The 22,346-nt window shown below is 35.5% G+C and overlaps 1 protein-coding gene across 1 annotated transcript in view; it reads left to right on the top strand.

Annotated features, from left to right (window-relative positions):
• PRKDC (protein kinase, DNA-activated, catalytic subunit) overlaps positions 1 to 22,346 on the top strand; it is a 76,497-nt gene that overhangs the window by 26,649 nt on the left and 27,502 nt on the right. Inside the window, exons 35-61 of the mRNA XM_026039503.1 lie at positions 142 to 300; positions 624 to 827; positions 1,262 to 1,447; positions 2,156 to 2,260; positions 3,100 to 3,267; positions 3,818 to 3,945; positions 5,432 to 5,639; positions 6,930 to 7,108; positions 8,140 to 8,308; positions 8,850 to 8,915; positions 9,326 to 9,398; positions 9,621 to 9,769; positions 11,344 to 11,481; positions 11,667 to 11,786; positions 12,711 to 12,854; positions 13,063 to 13,214; positions 13,791 to 13,922; positions 14,354 to 14,465; positions 15,278 to 15,402; positions 15,495 to 15,644; positions 16,058 to 16,231; positions 17,690 to 17,788; positions 18,324 to 18,534; positions 19,013 to 19,202; positions 19,552 to 19,767; positions 20,579 to 20,691; positions 22,181 to 22,312. Of these exons, the coding sequence (XP_025895288.1) occupies positions 142 to 300; positions 624 to 827; positions 1,262 to 1,447; positions 2,156 to 2,260; positions 3,100 to 3,267; positions 3,818 to 3,945; positions 5,432 to 5,639; positions 6,930 to 7,108; positions 8,140 to 8,308; positions 8,850 to 8,915; positions 9,326 to 9,398; positions 9,621 to 9,769; positions 11,344 to 11,481; positions 11,667 to 11,786; positions 12,711 to 12,854; positions 13,063 to 13,214; positions 13,791 to 13,922; positions 14,354 to 14,465; positions 15,278 to 15,402; positions 15,495 to 15,644; positions 16,058 to 16,231; positions 17,690 to 17,788; positions 18,324 to 18,534; positions 19,013 to 19,202; positions 19,552 to 19,767; positions 20,579 to 20,691; positions 22,181 to 22,312 (4,002 nt within the window). The remainder of the gene's footprint in view (positions 1 to 141; positions 301 to 623; positions 828 to 1,261; positions 1,448 to 2,155; positions 2,261 to 3,099; positions 3,268 to 3,817; positions 3,946 to 5,431; positions 5,640 to 6,929; positions 7,109 to 8,139; positions 8,309 to 8,849; positions 8,916 to 9,325; positions 9,399 to 9,620; positions 9,770 to 11,343; positions 11,482 to 11,666; positions 11,787 to 12,710; positions 12,855 to 13,062; positions 13,215 to 13,790; positions 13,923 to 14,353; positions 14,466 to 15,277; positions 15,403 to 15,494; positions 15,645 to 16,057; positions 16,232 to 17,689; positions 17,789 to 18,323; positions 18,535 to 19,012; positions 19,203 to 19,551; positions 19,768 to 20,578; positions 20,692 to 22,180; positions 22,313 to 22,346) is intronic.

Here is a 22,346-nt window from a genome sequence, read left to right as displayed (position 1 = left end):
AAAGTGACCTGGAGTTAAGTGCTTATTGCTTATTAGCTAGCCAGATGGATGTTTGTTTTTCTTCATATTCTTCATAGGCCTGTTGTTTTTCTTCATATGTTCCTCCTTGTTTCACTGGCACCTGTTTGTTTATTTGTGCAGGATGAAGTGCCTCATTTTTCACTTGGCTACAAGCTGCTTTTGGTTGTGTATAAAGGCATTGCACCTGGAGGGGAAAGGGTCCCTCTTCCATCACTGGACATCAGCAATAAGCGATTAGCTGATGGGCTCCTGCAGCTGGCCTTTGCTATTGATCATCAGGTACTGATGGTTCTCCTGTTTTCATACTTACTCTTAACCTTTCTATTTTCAAGAACAATGTAGAACAAACAACAATATTGGTATTAAAAGAGGATGATGTTTTATTTGTAGTCCTTAAGAGGAACTGTCAKCATTCTCTGACTACTTTGAGCAAAAAGAGGAATTATAGGTAATAAGCATTTCAGTCTTCTGCTTCTGCTTTATTCTTGTGCTTTCTGGGTTTATATTCCTGGTCACATAAAAGAAGTCCTTTGCTTTCATAGGAAATAAGTGAAACTTAATGTGTTTGGGATAATTCTGTCTTCCCATCTTAATTTTCACAGTGTGAGGAACTGGTGAGTCTGCTGTTGAACACAGTTGTGTTATCAGTGCCATTGTCAGGAGCATCCCAGAAGAACCTGATAAATTTCTCCCATGGAGAGTATTTCTACAGTCTCTTCTCAGAAACCATTAATGAACACCTRCTAAAAAACCTTGATATGGTCATACTCCAGCTTATGGAATCATCTGTCAGCAGTCCCCAAATGGTAATAGACTTCTTCATAAGCACACAGTCAAATAAAAATACTTGAAGTAACACTTTATTTATTTATTTGTTTATGTTAAAAGTGAATGCAACTGAAAGTGTGTAGAAGGGAAAAAGTGTGTTTGGTTGCACATGTTCTTCCTTGCTTTTTTTTTTTTTTTTTTTTCCCTTTTTTTTTTTTTTTTTTTTTTACAGAATGGAAACTCTGTTCTTCCTTGCTTTTTTTTTTTTTTTTTTTTTTTTTTTAACTCTAGTATGAATTGCATTTGATATTTTTTCCTTAGTTTTATATGCTCATTTTGATATATAGGAAGAAAAAAAGAAGTGTTTTTTTTTATTGTACCCCTCCAAAATCTGTTGAAATCCCATGCCAATGAAGTTGTTATAATGATTTAATTTAGAATGAAAGAATATCCTTAATGTTTTTCATTTCAGGTTGGTAGCATTTTGAATGGCATGCTTGATCAGAGCTTTAGGGAGCGCACCATACGCAAGCAGCAAGGATTAAAGCTGGTTGCAGCTGTGCTAAGAAACTGGAGGAAACTTGACGGTTGGTGGGCCAAAAGTTCTACTTCTGAGAGCAAAATGTCTGCCTTGACCCTGCTGGCAAAAGTTCTTCAGGTATATGTTGTGTTATGGAATAGAGTCTTTCTGATAATTGTGTGGGGTTTATCCCTTCTCAAAAGAAGAGTATTTTAGTTAGATTTTTTTTTCCTCTTAAATTGGAGAATATCAATTTCTGGTATGCTTTATTTGCAAAGTACAAAGAAGTACAAAAGTATTTTGACAGTGAGAGATGACTGGCTTTGGCTCTTCTCTCTCCCTTCTGGCCTCCTTCTCCTCTCCCCTCACCTTTTTTTGTTTTTTAACCACTGACTCATGTGCTGGCTGCATTTTCTCCTGGAGAACAGATACAAGTACAGGGAGCAAGATTTGACGACCTGCTGTCATGTTGCTGTCCTGGAAGTGTGGGATAGAGAAGTTTCCTGCAGAAAGGACTCTCTTTCAAAGACCRTTTATTTTTGTTCGTTGCTTTAGGGGGTTCACACCTTTTATTCCTTYTCTGTTTGGACGACAGAACTTACCTTCCTGTCTTCTTGGGTGTGTGTTTTCTGTTTGTGGTAACTTACAGAAGTAACCGTATGTGTGTGTACTTTCTGCTGATTTAATATACTTTAAAAAAAAAGAAAAATATTTTTAGAAAAAAAAATATTATTTAGATAAATATATGTTTAGGAAAATATAATTTTTGACTTTTTTTTCTGTATGTTAGTAGAAGGATCTTTTTGGTTACTTTTTTTTTTTTTAAAATTTCTTCCTTTCTTCCAGATTGATTCTGCAGTTTCTTTCAACACAGATCATGAAGCATTTAGTGCTGTTTTTAATACCTATACTAGTCTACTTATTGATCAGGATTTGGACTTAAATCTCAAGGTAAATTTTTCACYTCAGTGGCTCCCCACTTCTCCCTCCTCTCCAAGTTTGAATGCTAATAGTAGATAAAATTCCCTGTTACTGGGCTTAAATTTTATCTTAGTTTGTCCAGTAAAATGTATCATTCCATTTTTATTCTTCTGTTCAACATCCTGAAAATYTTAAGTCATCCTGTTTGTTCTTCAGACAGGAAGATTCTGTGTCGCGGATTCTGTGTTTGGGAGTTTTAGGTATTCTTTTTTTTTCCCCTTGACCTAATGACATGCATATCGTTTTTCTGGAAACATTCCTGTTCATTGCAGATAGTGTTCGTTTGAGAAATCACAGCTAATCAGGCTTTTAGCAAGGATTGAGACCAGCACTGATCAATTAGCTGCTATATGCAGCTTGGTCAAGAGAGGGAGATGAAGTACTGCGTGCTGAAAGTGGAAGTTACCAAAGTGATAGACTAGATCTTTGGACTTTGCTTTKCTTTTCTCTGTGTTCAAAATAAACAAAGTTTGGGCTTTTGCTGTAGCCCTGAAGAGTATAGACAGGAATAGTGCAGTAGATCAATGACTTCTGTGCTAATAGATACTTAAAAAAACAATAAAGTCTTCTTCACAGTCATGATAACCTTAAGAGAGTAATTAGGTTTTAAGTCTAGTTTAGGAATGAGCAAAGCTGCTTTCTGAACTAGCACCTTAAAAATGAGCAACAAGATAACATACCCGTATCAATACACAAGCTGTCGTATGGGTCAGTAGAGCCAAAGCTGATTATTTTACATCCCAATTCAGTTTGCTTCATAGAGGATATATTCATGTGGGTGTGTGTTAAACTATCTTTCTTTTCTTCAGAGCCAAGCAGTGATTATTCTTCCATTCTTCACTAACCTGACTGGAGAAAGACTTAATGACCTTAAGAATGCTCTTGACCAACTTATAGCTTTCAATTTTCCCTTGAAATCAGATGAATTTCCCAAAGGAACCTTGAAGCACAATAACTATGTAGACTGCATTAAGAAGGTCAGTATTTTTTTAATAAATGAATGTGTAATTAAAAGCCTTAAGGAACTGTATGTACATTTTTTTCAAGATGTTTTATCGTCTTTTAGATGGCAGATTTTTCCAATCATGAAATAGATAACAGATTTATCTGAACTTATTTCTAGAATTAATCTTGAAGTTCCACATTACTAAGATTCAAACACAATGTCCAGTCCTTCACACTCCTTCTTGGCAAGTTATTGCTGTTTTAATTGTTGTCTGTTTTATTTGGAACAGTTGTATTCTACTTAATCTGTAATAAGGCAGACTACTCCACAGTGAGATACTTTGGAAGCTGAATAGTAAGAAAATGTTTCATTTGGTATGGAAGCAGTGCTGTCACTTCACTTAAGTTTTCTTTTTCCAAGTATGTCTTTATCCAGAAATTTGACCTATACATTTACTTCAAATACACATATTCTTCTAACCAGCTGCTTCTGATTGCTATTAAAAAATTATTACAAAATTAGATGGGATTGATAATTCCTAGCAAGCCTTTTATATAAAAATAATATTGTTTCTTTTTCAGTTTTTAGATGCATTGGAACTGTCACAGAGTCCAATGTTGTTACAGTTGATGACTGAAGTGCTTTGTAAGGACCACAAACATTTTATGGAGGGCTTATTTCAAACCACCTTCAAAAGAATTTCCAGAAGGTGAGTTTGATCTTCATCTTGTTCTTTTTGCTGAAGCAAATTTCCTTCTTTTACTATTTGTCTTTGTAATAATGGCTAAAGAGTAAAGACAATAATTATGTGTGATAACTTTATTTGCTAACCATGTGATCACTTAAATAACACTTATGAACTGACAATGAATTACTTTGTTGAGCATCTTTGGAATACAACATGACGTTTATTTAATTAGAATGTTTCCAGGATAGTGAAGTGTGGCCACAAAATGCTTCTGTCCATAGAAGAGGTGTTTAGTGTGGAAAATAACAGCCTGTCATGAACTGGAACATTGAAGACATGACTGATTTAGAGCRTTTTGTTTCTAAGGTGTTCTTGTTTACAAAATCCTTTTTATTAACTTCGACAGTCTGTTTAGAGTAACTGTTTTTTGGTTTTTATTTTGTTTTTTCTTTGCTCCACCCATCTTGGATACTGGCTGTAATTTGTTAAGGTTGTTCAATGAAAAGGGAGCTGAGAAAGCCTGTGCTGCACAACACATTTAGCGTGGAGTATCCTTGAGATGCATTCAAGATGTTATTGTTTAGATACTACTGTTTGTGTAGGTTGGCTTTTTGGTCATTCCTTCGTTGAAGTTTCTAAAAGAAGTCCATTTGAACTGAGAGGAATGATTTTTAAGCTCTTTTCTTTCTTTCTCTTGATACCTGCTTGTTCTCATACACTACTATTGACTGTTAAGCAGCACTGGATGTTAAGGAGCATCAGCAGGTTTTAGAAATTTTTGAGTAACTCGAAAGGGGTTTCCTTGGTTATTGGCTGCTTTTTTGTATGTAAGGTTTTGATTACCTGGTTCTTCAGAAATCCATATGGACTGATTCTATTTTAAATTTAGTGACACTTACCTTGCATGCTAGAAGGTGTATGTGTCAGTATTCACTATTATATGTTTCTTTTCATCTGTTGACAGAAAGCACCTTTCTGAAGTAAAACATGATGCTTTTCTTATAGTGCTTAGATGATTTGTGGAATATTAACAAAAAGCAAGTTGAAAGCATGTCATTGATTGCATTTTAGGACATGAGTCTTGGAAAGTATGRAAGTTTAATATGTAGTGTTCATTTATTAATAGAATTTAGTTTCTTCTTAACAGACATAGATGCCATGGTCCAGTTCCTTAATCGGGATCATTCATAACCACAGTGATAAGCATTTTCATCTCGTTTCTTCAGAGAGGTGCTTTGGGCTGGGCAGACTGACATATCTAATAATGTGCTTTGGGATTAAACTAACAATAATATGTTTACCTTTTATTGCTGAATAAGAAGCAGAGTTTTTCCTGGGAAATCTCCACAGTAAATGGTGATTCAGCCTAATCTTCTCTGCAGTTTTCCATGTAGGATGATAACCCATGTAGATGTGAATGCAGATGAAGATTTTAGATGTTAGAGAGTTTCAAAATGTAAATACAGTCCRGCAAGGATTTTCACTTTGGGATTCCCATCCTGTTTAGGAGTAGCAGTGACAAGCAAGTGATGCTGTTGGACACTGTTCACAGAATGTTTCAGAGTGAAGATCTTCGTTCAAATACCACCCGCCAAGCTTTTGTGGATCGCTCCCTCCTCACTCTATTGCTGCACTGCAGCTTGGATGCACTAAGGGAGTTTTTTGGCARGATTATTGTGCAAGCTATGGATATGCTTAATTCCAGGTTTACAAAGGTATGAACTTTTTCCCACTTTTTTTTTTTTTTAAGCATTGAATTGTTACTGTGCTGGTGTTATTATGTACATTATGCCTAACTTGAAGTGTTATATAGGAAACTCTCTGCTTTCCACTTTTCTTTATCTCTGACCAGAAGTCCATGCTGGTTACATAGTTTGATCCCTCTTCGGTGCAGGATGCTTTTCTTTACTCTCCCACACACTGTTGCTTTCATTAATGTATGTTGTTTTATCTACTTCAAATAAAAATTGAAATTGGAATGTTATTCATATATATCCAGAGGTGGCAAAAACCCATTCTAACATTAGAATGTAAAACATATAAAATTGTTGCCTTTTATTACATTGTAGGAAAGAGGTATTTGACCTCTAGCTTTTAAGCTAGATTCCTTACCTGCATAASCAGATTTTCTAATCATTACATAGATTCTCCAGCAAGAGATTAGGAGCAGACACCTTCTTTTCTCCATGTACAGCCTGTCCTCTGACTTAGGGTGTAGTTATCTGCTATAATTTCTTTGTCAGTGGAGGTCTCTGCTCCTGCTGTTCTTCTCTACTGCCTCAGGGTACTCGGAGAATACATGCTCTGTGTCCCCTTGATAGAGGGTACCAACACAAACAAGATCCTGAAATGATCCGGAGGTCATAAGAGTCACAAGAAAGAGAGGAAGAAGAAGAAAAGGCACTTCTGTATAGTTTTGTTCCCACCATGTCTATATAGCTGTTGACACTGAAGTCAGACTTTTAAAGAAATGTGTAAATAATGCCCAAGATACCAATTAGTGCATTTTATAAAATGGCARTTGTACAAGTGACATATTCTTTTATTTTGGCTGTTATCAACTGTGTTTGGTTTTTGATCTTTATGTATTAATATGTATGTTGTTTTAAAAAAATCCATCATGTTTTCTCAAGGAAGTTCAAGTTGACAGATTCCTTTTACCGAGCACATTTCTCTCCTAGTATTGCTCTTACAGCTTTCAGTTTTGCTTATAAATATCCAAATTTGAGCCGTTATTTGGCATCCTGTTTATTTTACCCTAGTAGCACTCTAAAGAGTTAGACCAGTTGTTTTTAGAAAGTTATAAGGAGGAGGTCAACATAATTTTAATAGATGTATTACAGGAGCTCATAATCTGTCAGGCTGTCATCGTTGTCAATTCTTCTCTGTTTTAGAAGATGAAAGAAAATTGAAGTCTGCTTAGTAAAAGCTGGAGTAGCTGTGGAGCTATGTCGCAAGGGCAGGAGCTAAGAAATCTTTCTGAGGTTTTGTGTATTTCTTTTCAGTCCAATGAATCTGCTTTTGATACACAAGTCACCAAGAAAATGGGGTATTACAAGATGCTAGAAGTGATGTATGTTCGTCTCTCAAAAGAGGATGTTTACTCCAAGGATTCTAAAATTAACCAAGCTTTCCGTGGATCCTTAAGCACTGAAGGAAATGAACTTACCAAGACTCTGATAAAGTAAGACTTTATTTCTTTCATTTCTATCTGATTTCTCTTAAGGTTCTGGCAGATACTAAGTGTGCTATTCCAAGCAGACACTTACTTTGCTCAAGGATAGCCTTAATCTGTGATACAGTTTCTGATTTAAGTTAGAATTTAGAATATTGAATTTGCCCTGATAGCATCATCTTGAATGTAGACTACACAACTTTGTCAGGATAATTTCACTCTCCTCTTCTTGATAATACTTTTACATTTCTTAAGCTTATGCTTTTCTTTTTGATTTTAATATGGGGTGGGTTTTTTTGTCTTTGAGCTGTGTCTTGATTGGTTTGGCTTCAGTATGTTTGTTTGTTTATTTAGATTATGGTTTGTGTTGTAAGTTGTACATATTTACACTGTCAGTGAGAAGGTGGGATGAATTTTCATTTATATATCTTAATATAACAGCAAGCTCAGCAGGTGTGATTTTTATTAATAATGACTGCAGTGGGGGACAGAAGATAAATACATGCTAATTAATATTTCTTTCTTAAATATTCAGAAAAGCATAAAAGATTACCTTAACTGCTCTTCAGTTTTATTTTACAATATTATGTCTAATAAGGATTTTAAAGACTTTCTTAGCTATGGTTTTCAAACTATCTGTAAGTGGCTATGGGCAAAAGACCTATAGAAATTGCATCTAAACTGGTATGCTCTRGCTAATCTAAAAGATAGGTTAGCGTGGCTATCCACTGATAAGTTTCTCAGAAAGGTCTGTAGGAGATATTTGCTTATGGGTTGAAATATATCTCCATATTATCTTAAAATGACTTATTGTAAGTCTGGCATTGAGGATGGCTGTGTAAATACCAGCTGGAGTTGGCTTTGTCATTGCTGAGTTATTGTGGTTTCAGTGCAGCATTCCTGCTGAAAACTTGATCAGCTGCTTTTATAATGAAGTTCTCTTGAAATTTCTGTTGACTCACTGATGTAATGTTGGGGCCGTTCTTGTGCTTCTTGAAAACAATTTCTGACAGTGTTTTCTTGCTTGTTTTTATTTTAAGGTCATGCTATGATGCATTTACAGAAAACATGGCAGGGGAGAGTCAGCTGCTGGAAAAGAGGAGACAGTATCACTGTGCAGCATATAATTGTGCCATTGCTGTTATCAGTTGTGTCTTCACTGAGAGTAAATTCTATCAAGGCTTTCTCTTTACAGAAAAAGCAGAAAAGGTGAGAAGATATTGTTGCTCATATAAGRCTTTCAGAGCGTGACAGTGATTTTACTTAATTATCATAAATCCAAGCATCAAACCTGAATGGTATGCAATTATATGATGAAATGCCCAAACAGTCAGTTGGAGGATCAGTAGCTTGGATCTTTTGTGGCGTTTGAATTGTTGCTGAAGGCTATAACATGTTTGGGAATGGATGAAGGAAACAAGCCCTGTTTTTCTTCCATTCTCAATTACTCTCCTTAAAATACAGGGAAGCATTAGTTATCTGGGTCTTCCAGTGCTTGGTGTATACTTGAATATGACATATTTGGAGAATATGTTGCCTGTGCTTTGAGTTCTTATGTAGTTACTTTAAAAAAAAAAAAAAGAAAAAAGCATAAAAGTTGATCTGGAACATCACACATGCTTTACTTTCCATAATGTGCTTTTGAACTRTTGTATTTTAAAAAGAAACGAAATATTTTCAACATATTGAACAAAAGAATAAATTAGTGAGTGCAGCATTATAATTTTGATATTACCACTTTGATTTGCAGAACTTGCTGATTTTTGAAAACCTGATAGACCTGAGACATCAATATTCATTTCCAGTAGAAATTGAGGTAAGTTTGAATTCTGGATTTTAGAGCATTTAAGTGAAAAATTAGTACAGCTTCAACAGTGTACTCACTGTGTATTGGACATTTCTCACATGCAGAAAAACAGAATTCTGTAGTGAATTAAAAACTGGAGTGTTCTTCTRTTGTTTCAGAATACTTTTATTTTTTTGAGGGAAACCCAGACTTTAGATTCAGAGCACAACTGCAGTACACAGAATTCTTAATACAGTGTTTAGCACCCTTACTCTGAAAATGAATGGATGTAAGTTATTTGGCTGTTATGTTTTATGAATGATAATCATCACATCGTAAGCATTCACGATAAATGTTTTTTTTACCATTTGGGGCAATTTTGAAATGTTACACYGTAAATAACCTATACTTTTCAAACACTATTTCTTACTCTTGTTTAGGTGCCTTTGGAAAGGAAGACGCGGTATCTTGCTATTAGGAAGGAAGCCAGGGATGCAGGAAATGGGAATCAAGGTATGATATTTATTTGTGACTGTGAAAAAAAAATTCTTCTTGCCTTTCCTCCAGTGTCTATTGATGTGTGTGCAGATAGTTGACTAGTACCAGGAACAAATAAAAGCATTCACTGTACTTTGTCTAGCAACCACTTGTCACATTCCTCAAGTGTCAGTGGCCAATAAAGGTCTGTTTCTTTGGAATTACTTTGATTAATAGTCTATTCTTTTTCCTGTTTAGATGAGCCCAAGTATTTACCTTCTGCATCATACATGATGGATAGCAGTTTGAGTGAGGAAATGAGCCAGTTTGACTTCTCTACTGGAGTCCAAGGGTTTTCTTATAGCTCCCAAGATGTTACAGCTAGYAATCCTCGTTTCAGGAGAAAGGTAATTTAGTGAATTACATGCTGTGAGGAAGCAGAATTTTATGTTTTCTAGCAATTGCATGTGTTTACTGAGGCTGAGAAACAGAAATTTCAAAGGTGTTTCATGCTGAGAAATATGAAAATTTCCTTAACAGTAACGTGGACCACAACTGCTTTCTAAATCAATGTGTTCATGATGGTGCGATTTCTGAAGTTTAAGAGGAAAAGCCTGTTTGATCTGTCAATATCCACCCTCAAATATTTTTCCAGAAATAAATTTAAAAGACTAATTTTTGTTATTCTTACTGGAGTTGCTCTTCAACTGTTTCTTATAAATGTATAAAAATATAAAGAAATGATATTTCAGTCACCTACTGAAATATTAATTCTGCCAAACTTTAAAGGTGCCTAATTTAAAGGGCTTGTCTCCTTGTCTCCCATATTTGTTTTACTTGATGGAGGATGGATTCTCCMGGTGAGTGGGAGGATTTAAGCTGTATTCAGTCCTCTCCACTGACTGTTCAGCAGTCAGAAGAGAAACACTGTCCTACCTTAGGTTTCAAGAACCAAGTGATGCGAGTGCAGTTTAGTTGCTGCAAACATTCTAAAAATGAGATGTGACTTCAAGATGAAGGACCAGTCCAACTTGTAAAAAAAAGGTTTGCTTTGTTTGCACTCATGAGTGAGTCTCCTATGTCAGAGCTGATGGTTGTGTCTTGCTGTTAGGCTAAGTTTCCTCCTTTGCATCGTTTAAGGCACTTAGCAAGTTGATTGTATCAAACACATGGAATAAATTATCCAACTTTTTTTTTTCGATTATGACATCTTATCTTTAATTGATGCTGTACAAAAAACAGCATTTAAAATTTCAAAGATTTGAAGTTGTGTTCTTTCAGTCAAGAGAGGTTGCACCAAAAGTAATACTGAAAGAATACATGTTTGCAATAAAACAGAAAGCTTGCAAAAAGTATCATAGATACTGAAGATGAAATCTGTCAAAAGATTTGTACAAACATTGGATAAGATAAACTGTTTCCATGTTTAACAGCAAGGAAGTATTTCACTGCAGTGAAGTTAGCTGGAACTGTTTCTGTTTGCCTTGTGCTTTCTGACTGAAAAATGATTATTTTCTTTACTCTGTGCATGAAGAGGTTGCCAGGGAGGGGGGAAATAACTTGTCCGTAAAAATGGTCTTTGTGTGAAATCCTGGCTAAAACTGGAAGTTGGACGTTGTGTCATAGTTCAGTTGCTTTGCGGAAAATGTTGGCACATTCTTTCAGCTATGAAATGAAATATTTTCCATGAGCTTCAGCTAACTCTTCCTCTTTCCAGTAGTTACTACCTGCTAGGATAGGGTGGCAAAGTGAGAACAGTATTCAGTTGGTATCTGTTGGCAAAGAAAGTAAAAGCTAGGCACAATTGGTGTATATATTTGGGATCTTGAAAAACAGATCTATTTCTCTGTTGCAAGCTCTGAGCGATGAAAGCAGAGATAAGTTTTTAAACAGAGATTAAATCAGCAGCATAGCACATGGCATTACCTTGATATAGAAGAAAGTGCAATGTGTGTATCTAGTTATTCACAATATTTTTCAGGAGCCCACGGAATACATGGCTTTAGATGATGAGACAGAACTGGAAATGGATGAGCTCAATCAGCATGAATGTATGGCTTCTATGACCACCCTGATTAAACATATGCAGAGAAACCAGATCACACCCAGAGTGGAGGAGGTCAGTGTTAAACAAAAGATTGGACCTGTTCACTCCTTGAACCAAAAAGAGAAGTTACACTGAAATGCTTTTCTTCTGTATGGCTATATATGTAATAAAACTGACTATGTTATAACAAAACTTGGATGGTAAGCCTGTTTGATTCAAAAAGTAAGTTGTTTTTTTTTTTCTCATTTTTGTTTCAGGGAACAGTTCCAGCAGACCTTCCTCTTTGGATGAAATTTCTCCATGGCAAGTTAGGAAACCCATCAGTACCACTGAACATTCGCCTCTTCATAGCAAAACTTATTGTTAATACTGAAAATGTGAGTCATTTCTGTCATGTTCTTTCAATTAAAATAGGTTGTATAACTGAATAGGTTGTATTATTACTGAAACAGGAGTTTAAACTTTGGTACATTGTCTTGATAAAGGAGAATGCATTCATAATCCAAAGTTCCAGCTAGTGGCAGCATTTTGAATGTAAAGAAATACTTTTTCTCCCAAACTCTACTTCTCTAAGGCTGTGTCCACAATGTATGACTTCTGTAAGTTCTAAGTAACTGATTTCTAGCTCCTGGGCAAGTAGTATGATTCATACATGCTATCTTAGCAGGATCAAATGCAATTAGTCTTTTAATGGTCACAGGTGACACTAATGGAAACCTTTAGAGCTGAATGGTGCTCCCATTGAAAATACAAGATAATATATGGTATCTTTGGCCATGAAGAAACATTTTATAACTCTTATTCTTGGCTAAAACATTCTTGTCCTATTTCAGCCAGTGGTTTTGAAGTGTAATGTTTCTGTTTGCAGTATTCCTAAATATTGCAGTGTTATCTAAAATATAGAAAAGCTGCATTTCAGAATATATCCAGAAATCTTTAACACCAGTTGAATGTTACATTCTCAGTAGAATTCTCTTGAAGTAGAAATCCAAAAGGATAAAAAATGGCATATTCTTTCAAGTACTACAGGGGCTGATTTGATGCATGAAGACCTTTGATAAATCTGTACTATATGGGTTGTAGTGAAATAATTCCCTTAATGTAAATACTTGCTTAAAGAGTTGTAAGCAGAAGTGAGGAGTGCAGTTATGGAGTTTTTTATTTTAAAGTTACTTCTAAATTTCTGTGCTTATTTACTTTRGACGGGGTTAAGGAAAGTGGTTAAGTTAAAAAATATTGAAAGCAGGTTATTGATTAATAGGTTAATGTGTAGTTGACTGCTAATTGTCCTTTTTCCATAGGTTTTCCGACCTTATGCAAAGCAGTGGCTTGGTCCGTTGCTGCAACTTGTTGTTTCYGGGAATAATGGAGGTGAAGGAATTCATTACATGGTAGTGGAAATAGTAGTTACTCTCCTCTCCTGGACAAGCGTGGCCACACCCAAAGTAAGAAAATGAGAAATTAATTTGTATTCTAGGGACTACTTGGCAAGGAATGAGTTTGTTTTAGTGCGTGTGGAATAATTTTCTACATTAGCGGTTTCTTTTAGCTATTAACTTCTAAAAATAGCATATTTACTTGTGTGCTTTCATAGAATAGATGAGTTTGTTTTGGAGTCATTATATGTTTTTTTTTTTAATCCATTTATCGTAGGGAAATATTAAAGATGAGATTCTAGCTAACAGATTGCTTGAATTCTTGATGAAGAACGCCTTTCACCAGAAAAGAGCCGTATTTAGACACAATCTGGAAATCATAAAGACAGTTGTGGAGTGCTGGAAGAACTGCCTCTCCATACCTTACAGGTAGTCATTTAGGCAATTGCATTCTTTTATCAATATTTAAAAATGTAAGTGAATGTTACAATSGATTGGAGAGATAAAAAGATACATTCAGCTGCAGCATGGGTTTTTTTGTCCCTAGAGTAGACCATAAAACTTCAGAAAAGAACTTTATAAAAGTGGGAATATACAAATGTTATTTTGTAGAACAGAAAGGAAGAAGGGTAAGAGAGTATGCATAGGATTAAGATAAAAACACTAGAAGCAGGAGTAATCTCTGCAAAGATTTTTTTTTTTTTTTTTTATGTAAACTGTTGGCGTTTGTCACAGACTATCACCTGTTACTACATACCTAGTAAAACTCTTKTGATTTGCCATCTTCATGAACTTGTTGCAGAGAATTTTGTGGGCTTAAAAACTTTACTAGAATTTTGTTTTACCGAGACTTCTTTATGGTGCAATTAGTTTACTTTGTTATGAATGGATATTTTTTACTGTTTTTTTTTTTTATGGGGTATGTATATGTATATAAAGATGCGTAAATTCTATAGTTTTTATATTTTGTGCTTATCATGTCACTCTTCTGTGTTACTGTAACAGCTTAATATTTGAAAAGTTCTCTGGTGGCGATCCCAATACAAAGGATAACTCCGTGGGAATCCAGCTTCTGGGCATTGTTCTTGCTAATGATTTACCTCCCTTTGACCCAAAGTGTGAAATAGATCGTGTCAGGTGAGAAATGCAGCGTTTTGGAGGCTAAATTGTGGTGTGAGTTTAAGAGGAGAGGAACAATTTGTCAGCATGAAGCAGGAGAGTGGGATTGTTCACTTAATTGATACTGGTGTCTTGTTGCATCTTTGCTAATATGTGTGCTGTGTAATGGTTTTTTAGCTGCAATCTGTAGAACCTTTTTATTTTGGAAAATATCTGGAACAAATGTAGGGATTTTTACAATGTGCCTGAGAGTTGCAATTTCATGGGAGTTAAGAGTCAGGAATTGTCAAAGCAGACACTGCAGGTAAAAATCTATATTGCGCTGTGTTAAGCTCTTTTAAGGCTAATTACTCTTCTTCTGATTATAGGGTTTTTTTTKGTTTGTTTGTTTTGTTTAAAGTTGCGTGCTAGAGTAGTTGCTTACAGTAGGCCTTTTTTTTTTATTACAGGTACTTCCAGGCTTTGACCAGTAACATGGGCTTATTGAGGTATAAAGAAGTTTATGCAGCTGCAGCAGAAGTGTTGGGACTTGCTCTTCACTACATTGCTGAGAGAGAAAATGCAAGTGCACTGTGTTTCATGTTTAACCACTCCTGTTGTGACTCAGTGTGCATCTTGTATATGACTGCTTAGTTCTGCTCCAAAAATGAAAATACTTAAAGCTCAAAAGTCTGCATCCAACAGATAAGTTAAAGAATAAACTGTTAACTTAAGCAGATGAAAATTTGAGACTCCTTGTAGGGTCCTTTGTATTCTTATGTTCCCTCTCCCTTTCTTTGCCTTCTCTTTGTTCTTCCTCAGTTTATGGAGTATATTTCGTAAACTGAATTCCTGCAGTCTTTTTTTTTTTCACAATTTTCTGAGTTCTTTTCATTAAAAGCCATAATTTTGAGTAGATGTGCAAAGATGGTACAAATATTTTTTTGTATTTTAAGCTTATTTCTTTGACATAAAATAAAAATGGCTAGGGCTGTTAATTTTTTCCAGCTTTTCACTAAAAATATCTTCATATATATATAACACACACATACACACATGCAAATATACATGTATACATGTATTCAAGTATACATTCTTTAATGGAAAAATCTCTCATAATAAATAGAAACCACCATTAATGTAGAGATACCACAAGACTTTTGTTTCAGAATTAAGGCATTGGTCCCAACCTCATTGGTGGAAGATTACAAATGCTAAAAATGAGGCAATCTCATATTTCAGCCCTGCATTCCTGCCATAAAAGTAATGTAGATGTCAAGATGAGCCAGGTCAATGTCAGTAGTAAAATGCACTGGCAGCAATGCAACAGCASAATTCATCACTTAGCTTGCTATGAATTTCATGGCTGTGTTTATTTGTCTTCTTATTTTTAGATACTTGAAGATCCAGTTTATGACTGTGTCWTAAAACAGCTAAAACATCATCAGAACACCCAACAGGATAAGTTTATTCAGTGCTTGAGTAAAGTTGTCAAGAGTTTTCCTCCTCTTGCTGACAGGTACATCMTGACTTACGTGGGATGTTCGCTACAGATCTAGAAGATAATAGAAAGTAACTTCCTTTTGTTTTTGGGKTTCTGGTTATGTTAAGGTTTATGAATGCAGTGTTATTTCTGATACCCAAACTTCATGGTGTGATGAAAACATACTGTCTCGAAGTAATAATGTGCCGGGCAGAGGAAATAGCTGATCTGCATTTGCATTTAAAGAGTAAAGACTTCATCCAGATTATGAATCACAGGTGAGTGGCCATATGATTTACAATGTGGTTACATAGTCTAAACTTTGTGGTAGCCACAAAAATGCATAGTCCACATTCATTACAATTTATGTTCTCTTTTTTGTTCATGGCTTTCCTAATAGCAGATGAGAATCTGGGAATTAACCTGAGATGGTTAGCTCACTGTAAAACAAACACAAAAGCCACTCAATGACTTGAAGCTGAAATGCTAGCTCCCATTCCTTGGGGTGTGAATTTCATCTTTAAAAATGTATTTTTTTTACTTAAAGTCTTGCTTATAGGTTAGACTTAAAAATATTTACCTAAAACTCTTCAGATAAAAAGAAATACCAATAATATCTCAAATGATCTTTTGCTCCTGWATATGGCAATGAAGAGGAAACCAGTGTTATTGATCTTTTTTCTCTTTACAGGGATGATGAAAGGCAAAGGGTGTGTTTGGATATAGTTTACAAGATGCTGTCTAAGCTGAAACCACTAGAACTTAAAGAACTTCTTCCTGGAGTAGCAGGATTCATCTCTCACCCTTCCGTAATATGTCGACAGCGCATGTATGACATTCTGATGTGGATTTATGATAACTACAGGTGTGTATTCACTGCAGATATTGTCTTTCCATGGTATCTCACAGGCAGAGTCAAATGTTCGCAACATCTCTTTCAACTTAATGTCCTTCAGTGTGGGATTTTCCAGTTCTCAGAGGGGAGAGCACCTATGGGTTGCCTCTTTTKCTCTGGCCTTTGTTTGCAATTGTATCATTTCCACTAACGGGCAAGCTTTGAATCTGAACTTTAGTCCAGAACCAGAATGTTGCATCACCACATCATGATGGCATAAGAGCTTTTATTTCTAATGCTTCTACTTTCTTTGGTGGTGACAGAATTTATAACTGTGGTAAGAACCATACACTAGAGAAATTTGTTTGTGGTACTTCAGCATGATATGGATTCCTTCAATCTGAATGTATACACATGTTTTTACTCTTCAAGAACAGAAGGTTTGAAATACATTGTGTCTAAATCAGTTCTTTTCCATCTGTCTTTGAGAGCACATATCTGCCTATCACTTGTTAAACAAAAGTATTTTATAGTTAGGCTACTGTGGCCACAGAAGGATACTTAATAAACTAAGGGTATAGTAGCAGGTCTGAAGACTTCTGACTTGCAGCAAACTGCTGGCCACTAGGTGAGACGTTGTAACTGTGAAGTGCTCTAAGGACCCATATCCCCCATCAAGTTTGTGGACAGAAATGCTTTCACTGTCATTCCTAGGGTGGAATTTACTACCTTTTCAGAAGCTTTTCCCCCTTCAGTTTACCAGTGGACATTCCAGAACCTTAAAAACTAATACAGCTTTTTAGAAGTTTAAGCAAAATTAATGGAGTGCAAAATGAAATAATTTAACCCCATCAATGCATCGCATTCTGTATGGTATCCTCACACGGAGTGGTGAGATGGTATCTAGGAAGGGTGTTACCTTAGGAGCAATGTTCAGTAAAGAAGTCTGTCCTTCATTCCCACTTCAAAGTGACCTGTAAGGTGGCCATTTAAATTTCAGTAATGGTGATTTGAAGTTAATATTTTCATTGTTTAAAGGAGGTTGCTGTTATATCCTATAACATATTTGCAAACTTATAACTTTGCCCAAGATGGGTGGTTATTTACCCAAGATAAACAATTATTTGCATGAAAAATTGTTCTGAAGAAAAAGTGTGAGCAATTTTTACTGCAGTGTCACAGTGGTAACACTCTACCTTTTGCTCAGTTTTAAGCATGCCAAGTCAACATTGCTTCTGCTGGAACTTTATAAAAAGTAACTAATAGGTATTACTTAGCTTTCAGATTTTTATTTTTCTAAGTGCTGGAGAGACAATACATTTCTGTCAGTGAGGTCCTGATGTCATTAAAAATATACACTGTTGTCATGTCAAGGTTGAGATTTTAATGAGAAGGACATATTACTTCGTTTTATCTCCCATCTTTATCCTTTTTACTATGAATTGTTTGAGATAGAAGTTAAGAGACATTTTTCTACTCCAACATCAGTGATCCAGAAAGCCAAACAGATGATGATTCTCAAGAAGTCCTCAGACTGGCCAAAGAAGTCTTACTTCAAGGACTGACYGATGAGAACGCTGAACTGCAGTGAGTAAAAAGTGTTGTGGGGCACATAAAATTTAAATTGAAATAACTGAATATTTAAAATCATTACTAGCTTTTGCACAAACCTTTAAGCTGGGGAGGAGTTGTTTCAGTCTGTCACAGGTTAATGATTTAGAGTTCTCAACAGCAAGGTCCTTGATATAAGCAGTCCAAAAAGCATAGAATCAGCATTGAAGGGTGTTGGATTTTTTTTTTTTTTTTTTTTTTTTTTTTTTTTTTTGTAAAGCAGAAGTTAGAAAGGGAGATCTGTGTGTTTGTCTACTGATTGCATGTCTTGAGAAGATAACAATACAAATGATTTTCCAGAGTAGCTCTTTTTAATATCAGCTAAATGGCATAGATGGGTGTGGAATTTGATGTGATTCAGTGGAAGGTTTATGGCATGGAAGGTTTAGTCATGAAAGATTGTACTATTATTTTTAACAGGCCTTTTCATAAATGTCATGCATATGCACAGTATTGTATTTTTTTTTTGTTTGGAAATGACTAAGAATAACTTTATTCATTGTCTTTACAGATTAATTGTTAGGAATTTTTGGAGTGATGAGACAAGGTTACCTGCAAATATTCTGGAGCGCATGCTGGCATTGTTGAGTTCATTATATTCCACCAAGACAGAAACTCAGTACTTGAGTCTGATCACAAATTTTCTACTTGAAATGACCAGCAAGAGCCCAGATTATTCCAGAAAAATGTTTGAGCATCCACTTTCTGAATGCAAATTTCAGGTGAATTGTAATATTTTGTTTTTTATGCAACCATGTAACAATTTCCAACCCTCTTGCAGCTATGACTTTACTAAGAATGGCATAGTAGGGATGAATATTTGAAATGCATTTTCTGTAGTTAACAGCTATGACAGTCATAGGTTATGCATGGTGTCATAAGTTTGATTTATTCTTTTTTAATGAGGTGGATATTTTGCAGYGTAGATGATGTTATAAGAAAAGAAAATGGAGAGAGGAATCATAAGTGGAAAAAAATAATGAAGAACTAAAATTAGTAGCAGTCATGTCACCTACCTATTCAAATTCGTGAGCTTTCTTACTTATGCAGACTTTTTATGTAGTCTTTTATATTCAAGTTCTGGATCTTCACACAGGACAGTGTTTTAAATTCKGTAGTTTCATTTCAGCTGTCCTTTCTCAAGGCAGGCAGGAAGCTGCATTTCGTATTGCCCTTATTSACATCATTTTGTGTTCATAGGACTTCATAATTGACTCCAGCTGGCGTTACCGAAGCACTGTGCTCACACCAATGTTTGTGGAGACTCAAGCTTCTCAGGGCACCAACAGGAGTTTGGCACAGGAAAGATCCCCTTCGACATCTGGGTCAGTAGGTGGTCGAGTGAGGGCTACACAACAGCAAAATGAATTTACACCTACACAGAATATCAGTAAGTCCAGACCAATATCCGCTGACATTTCCCTGTTTGCTCTAGTAATAATTCCATTGTCTTTATTTCTGTTGCATTTTTTTTTTTTAAGTGCATCTGTTAGTTTGTTTTTAAGGACTATTTTGAGAAGACAGGGGAAAAAATGTAGTCACATTGTTTTTGGTCTGGTTTGCATTTTATTGACAACTTTAATAGAACAAAGTTTGTTTCTTGTTTAAAGGTTTGATATCTGTTTAGCTCACATGCAGTGGGAATTATGTCTTTGGGAGGAAAACAACCAGTTTCGTATATCGTTTCCCCTGGACTACATAGTGATGTGTTACAGACTTTTTTTTTTTTTTTAATACAGGTGGTAGAAGTTCTTTTAATTGGCTAACTGGAAACAGCATCGACACATTAGCAGACTACATGATTCCTTCATCCTCTGAATCCTTGTCCTCATCTATGCTCTTAGTTAGCAAGCGGAGTGAAAAATTTAAACAAGCAGCCTTTAAACCAGTGGGGCCCGATTTTGGAAAAAAAAGGTTGGGTTTACCTGGAGATGAGGTGGACAGCAAAACTAAAGGTGCATAGACTTCCTCTGAGAATGTCAATATAATTATTGTATTTTGTTAGTCTTTTTTTTTTCTCTTTAAAGAAACTGAACAAGTTGTTAAGATTTTTTTTTCCAAATCATTTCACCTATGCTGACACATTCTGCAACAGATTGCARTCTGGCAATAGAACTGTCTGCTCTTATCTGAGACTGCTCCTATATCCACTCACTCCATAGCTGGAAAAAAAATATGTCAGCACTGTTCTGGAATGGCTTAGGCTCATTCTTCCAGCTAAATATCTGTTACAATGATATGGCCTTTCTCCATGACCATCCTAATCCAGGGATGATTCTGTAATAGTGACTTTAAAAATCTAATGACATGTAGTTGTTATTTTTTTCTCAGTCTTTCAAGGTATCTAGCTCCTTCTTTTTGCAGGTAGCTAGATGCTGTATGGAATATGGTGTTTAATATCCTTGGGGATATTAAAATAAATTTGTCACATGCGGCAAATTTATGAATTTTAGTGCTGTTTTTGGAACAACTGTATACCCCTATACCTCATCTGTGTGCTTCAAATATTGATATAATTGCTTATCTCTTTTCCTAAGAATAGCTTAATGTATTGTTTTAACTCAACATCTTGTTGAAAGGCCTTGCACTAAGTTGTTGAATATGAACCTTGGAATACTGGTTGGTAAGCTAGCAAATACAGAGACAATGTGCTCTAGTATACTGTGCTCATGCCTTACCCAGAGGTTTGCCTGAGAAAGGAGAAGCTGTAGACCTGTATGTTTGCCAGAACTAAAGCTGTGGGACTTGAATTGTTTTTATGCCTAGGTATAGATGAACGGACAGAAATTCTGAGGCTGCGGAGGCGTTTCTTGAAGGACCAAGAAAAACTCAGTCTGATTTATGCTAGAAAAGGTGTGGCTGAACAGAAACGAGAAAAGGTTTGTGAATCAAAGCAAGTTCAAAACCTTAAGTGCTGGTGCCATCCAGTTTTGTACATTTCTAGACGTAACTTTGTGAAGAAAGAGTGTGTGTGTAAGATACTGCTTAAGATACTGCTAATATGAGAGCTTTAAAAGGTGCTCTAAAAATTTGGAAAACGTGCYATTTACGTGCATGAGCAGAAAAAGATCCAGATGGTAACACTTCCAGTGTTACACTTAGTGTATAGGATTATATGATTTTATGTGATGGAATATTTAGTAGTGGTGGGAGATGTTTACAGCCGAAGCTCTTTACAGTTGTCACCCTAGAAATGAGAAGCCCTGAATTTAGACTATTTCTGCAGATATGAGTGTTGGGAATCTTATCTGTTATCTGAAGGTAAATTCGAAATTATGAGGCAACAGCTTTTAGAGTAACCCTAACTGTTGCATACTCTCAACATGAAGGAAAGTCAATATTAATCGTTTGCAGAGTGTTTATCAAGGCCAGAAATCTAGTGCTGTATGGATTTCTTGATTGTGTTATGTATTTAAAATATTATAATATATTAAAAAAATAAATAATGAAATAGTAAATATAATATGTATTTATATTATAATATTATGCCTAATGGAGAAACAAGAGAAAATAGATCCTTGCCACGCAAGTATTTGGAAATACCAAAAGGTTTAGCAAAGCCCTATTGTCTCCCAGAATATTGCTCCTGGATTTTTTCTTTTGGAAAATCATCCATTTGAAGTTGTGTAGGATAAAAAAAGGACTGAAATGTTTACATTCACCCACCGTCTCCTGGTTTTAGTGCCAGTGGCAAAAGAAAAAATATCCTATCTTGTAAACTTATTGCTGATTTTGTTATAGTTTAGCAGTGCTATGAAAAGGAAAAAGGCAGAAGAAGAAACAGGTTTTGCTGAGATGTAGCAATAACTCTTGTTCAATTTAAATGCTCTCAGCAGTAAAACWTCAACAATAGACAGGGCAGCTATTTAACAACAATTTACAGCAGTTTTATTCCATATTGATTTAAGTTTTAGTAGTAATCAGTTCTACCAGATTCATCCTTCTTTCTTTCCCTTCTCACMCACTGAAATAAAACATTAGATTTTTATTGACATTTGGAGCAAACTGAGCTGCCAAGTAACTGGCTGCTGTGGCAGCTGGCAGGCAGTAACTTACTAAACCAGAGTTGTTCACTAGCTTTCAATCATAACCCCATACTCCTTAGAAATAACTGAGACGCCAACTTAGTGGAAGCAGGAAATACAAGGCATTGATTTTGAAAGTTAATGGCTGAAGGAGAGGCTTAAGAGTTTATAATGGACTAGAATCATTTGAGCCATGTTATGGCTTCATACTAAACTGTTAGTTTAATCATCATGGCAAAATTTTTTAAAAACACTTCAAAAATGCTACTGCTTATTTTGTCCTATCTAAATACAGATCTCTCTAAGTAATACAYTTTTTTTTAACATAAACAATGTATTTCAGGAGATGAAATCTGAGCTAAAGATGAAGCAAGATGCCCAGGTTGTTTTATACAGAAGTTACCGAGTGGGAGACCTCCCTGACATCCAGATTGAATATAGCAGTCTGATTGCCCCTCTGCAGGGCCTTGCCCAGGTCTGTGTCTTTTGGGTTTGGTTTTTCAAAGGCC

Source organism: Nothoprocta perdicaria, unplaced genomic scaffold, assembly GCF_003342845.1.
Source record: "Nothoprocta perdicaria isolate Ctin4 unplaced genomic scaffold, notPer1 scaffold_231, whole genome shotgun sequence".
NCBI classification, from domain to species: domain Eukaryota; kingdom Metazoa; phylum Chordata; class Aves; order Tinamiformes; family Tinamidae; genus Nothoprocta; species Nothoprocta perdicaria.
This window is presented reverse-complemented; position numbering and strand designations above follow the sequence as displayed.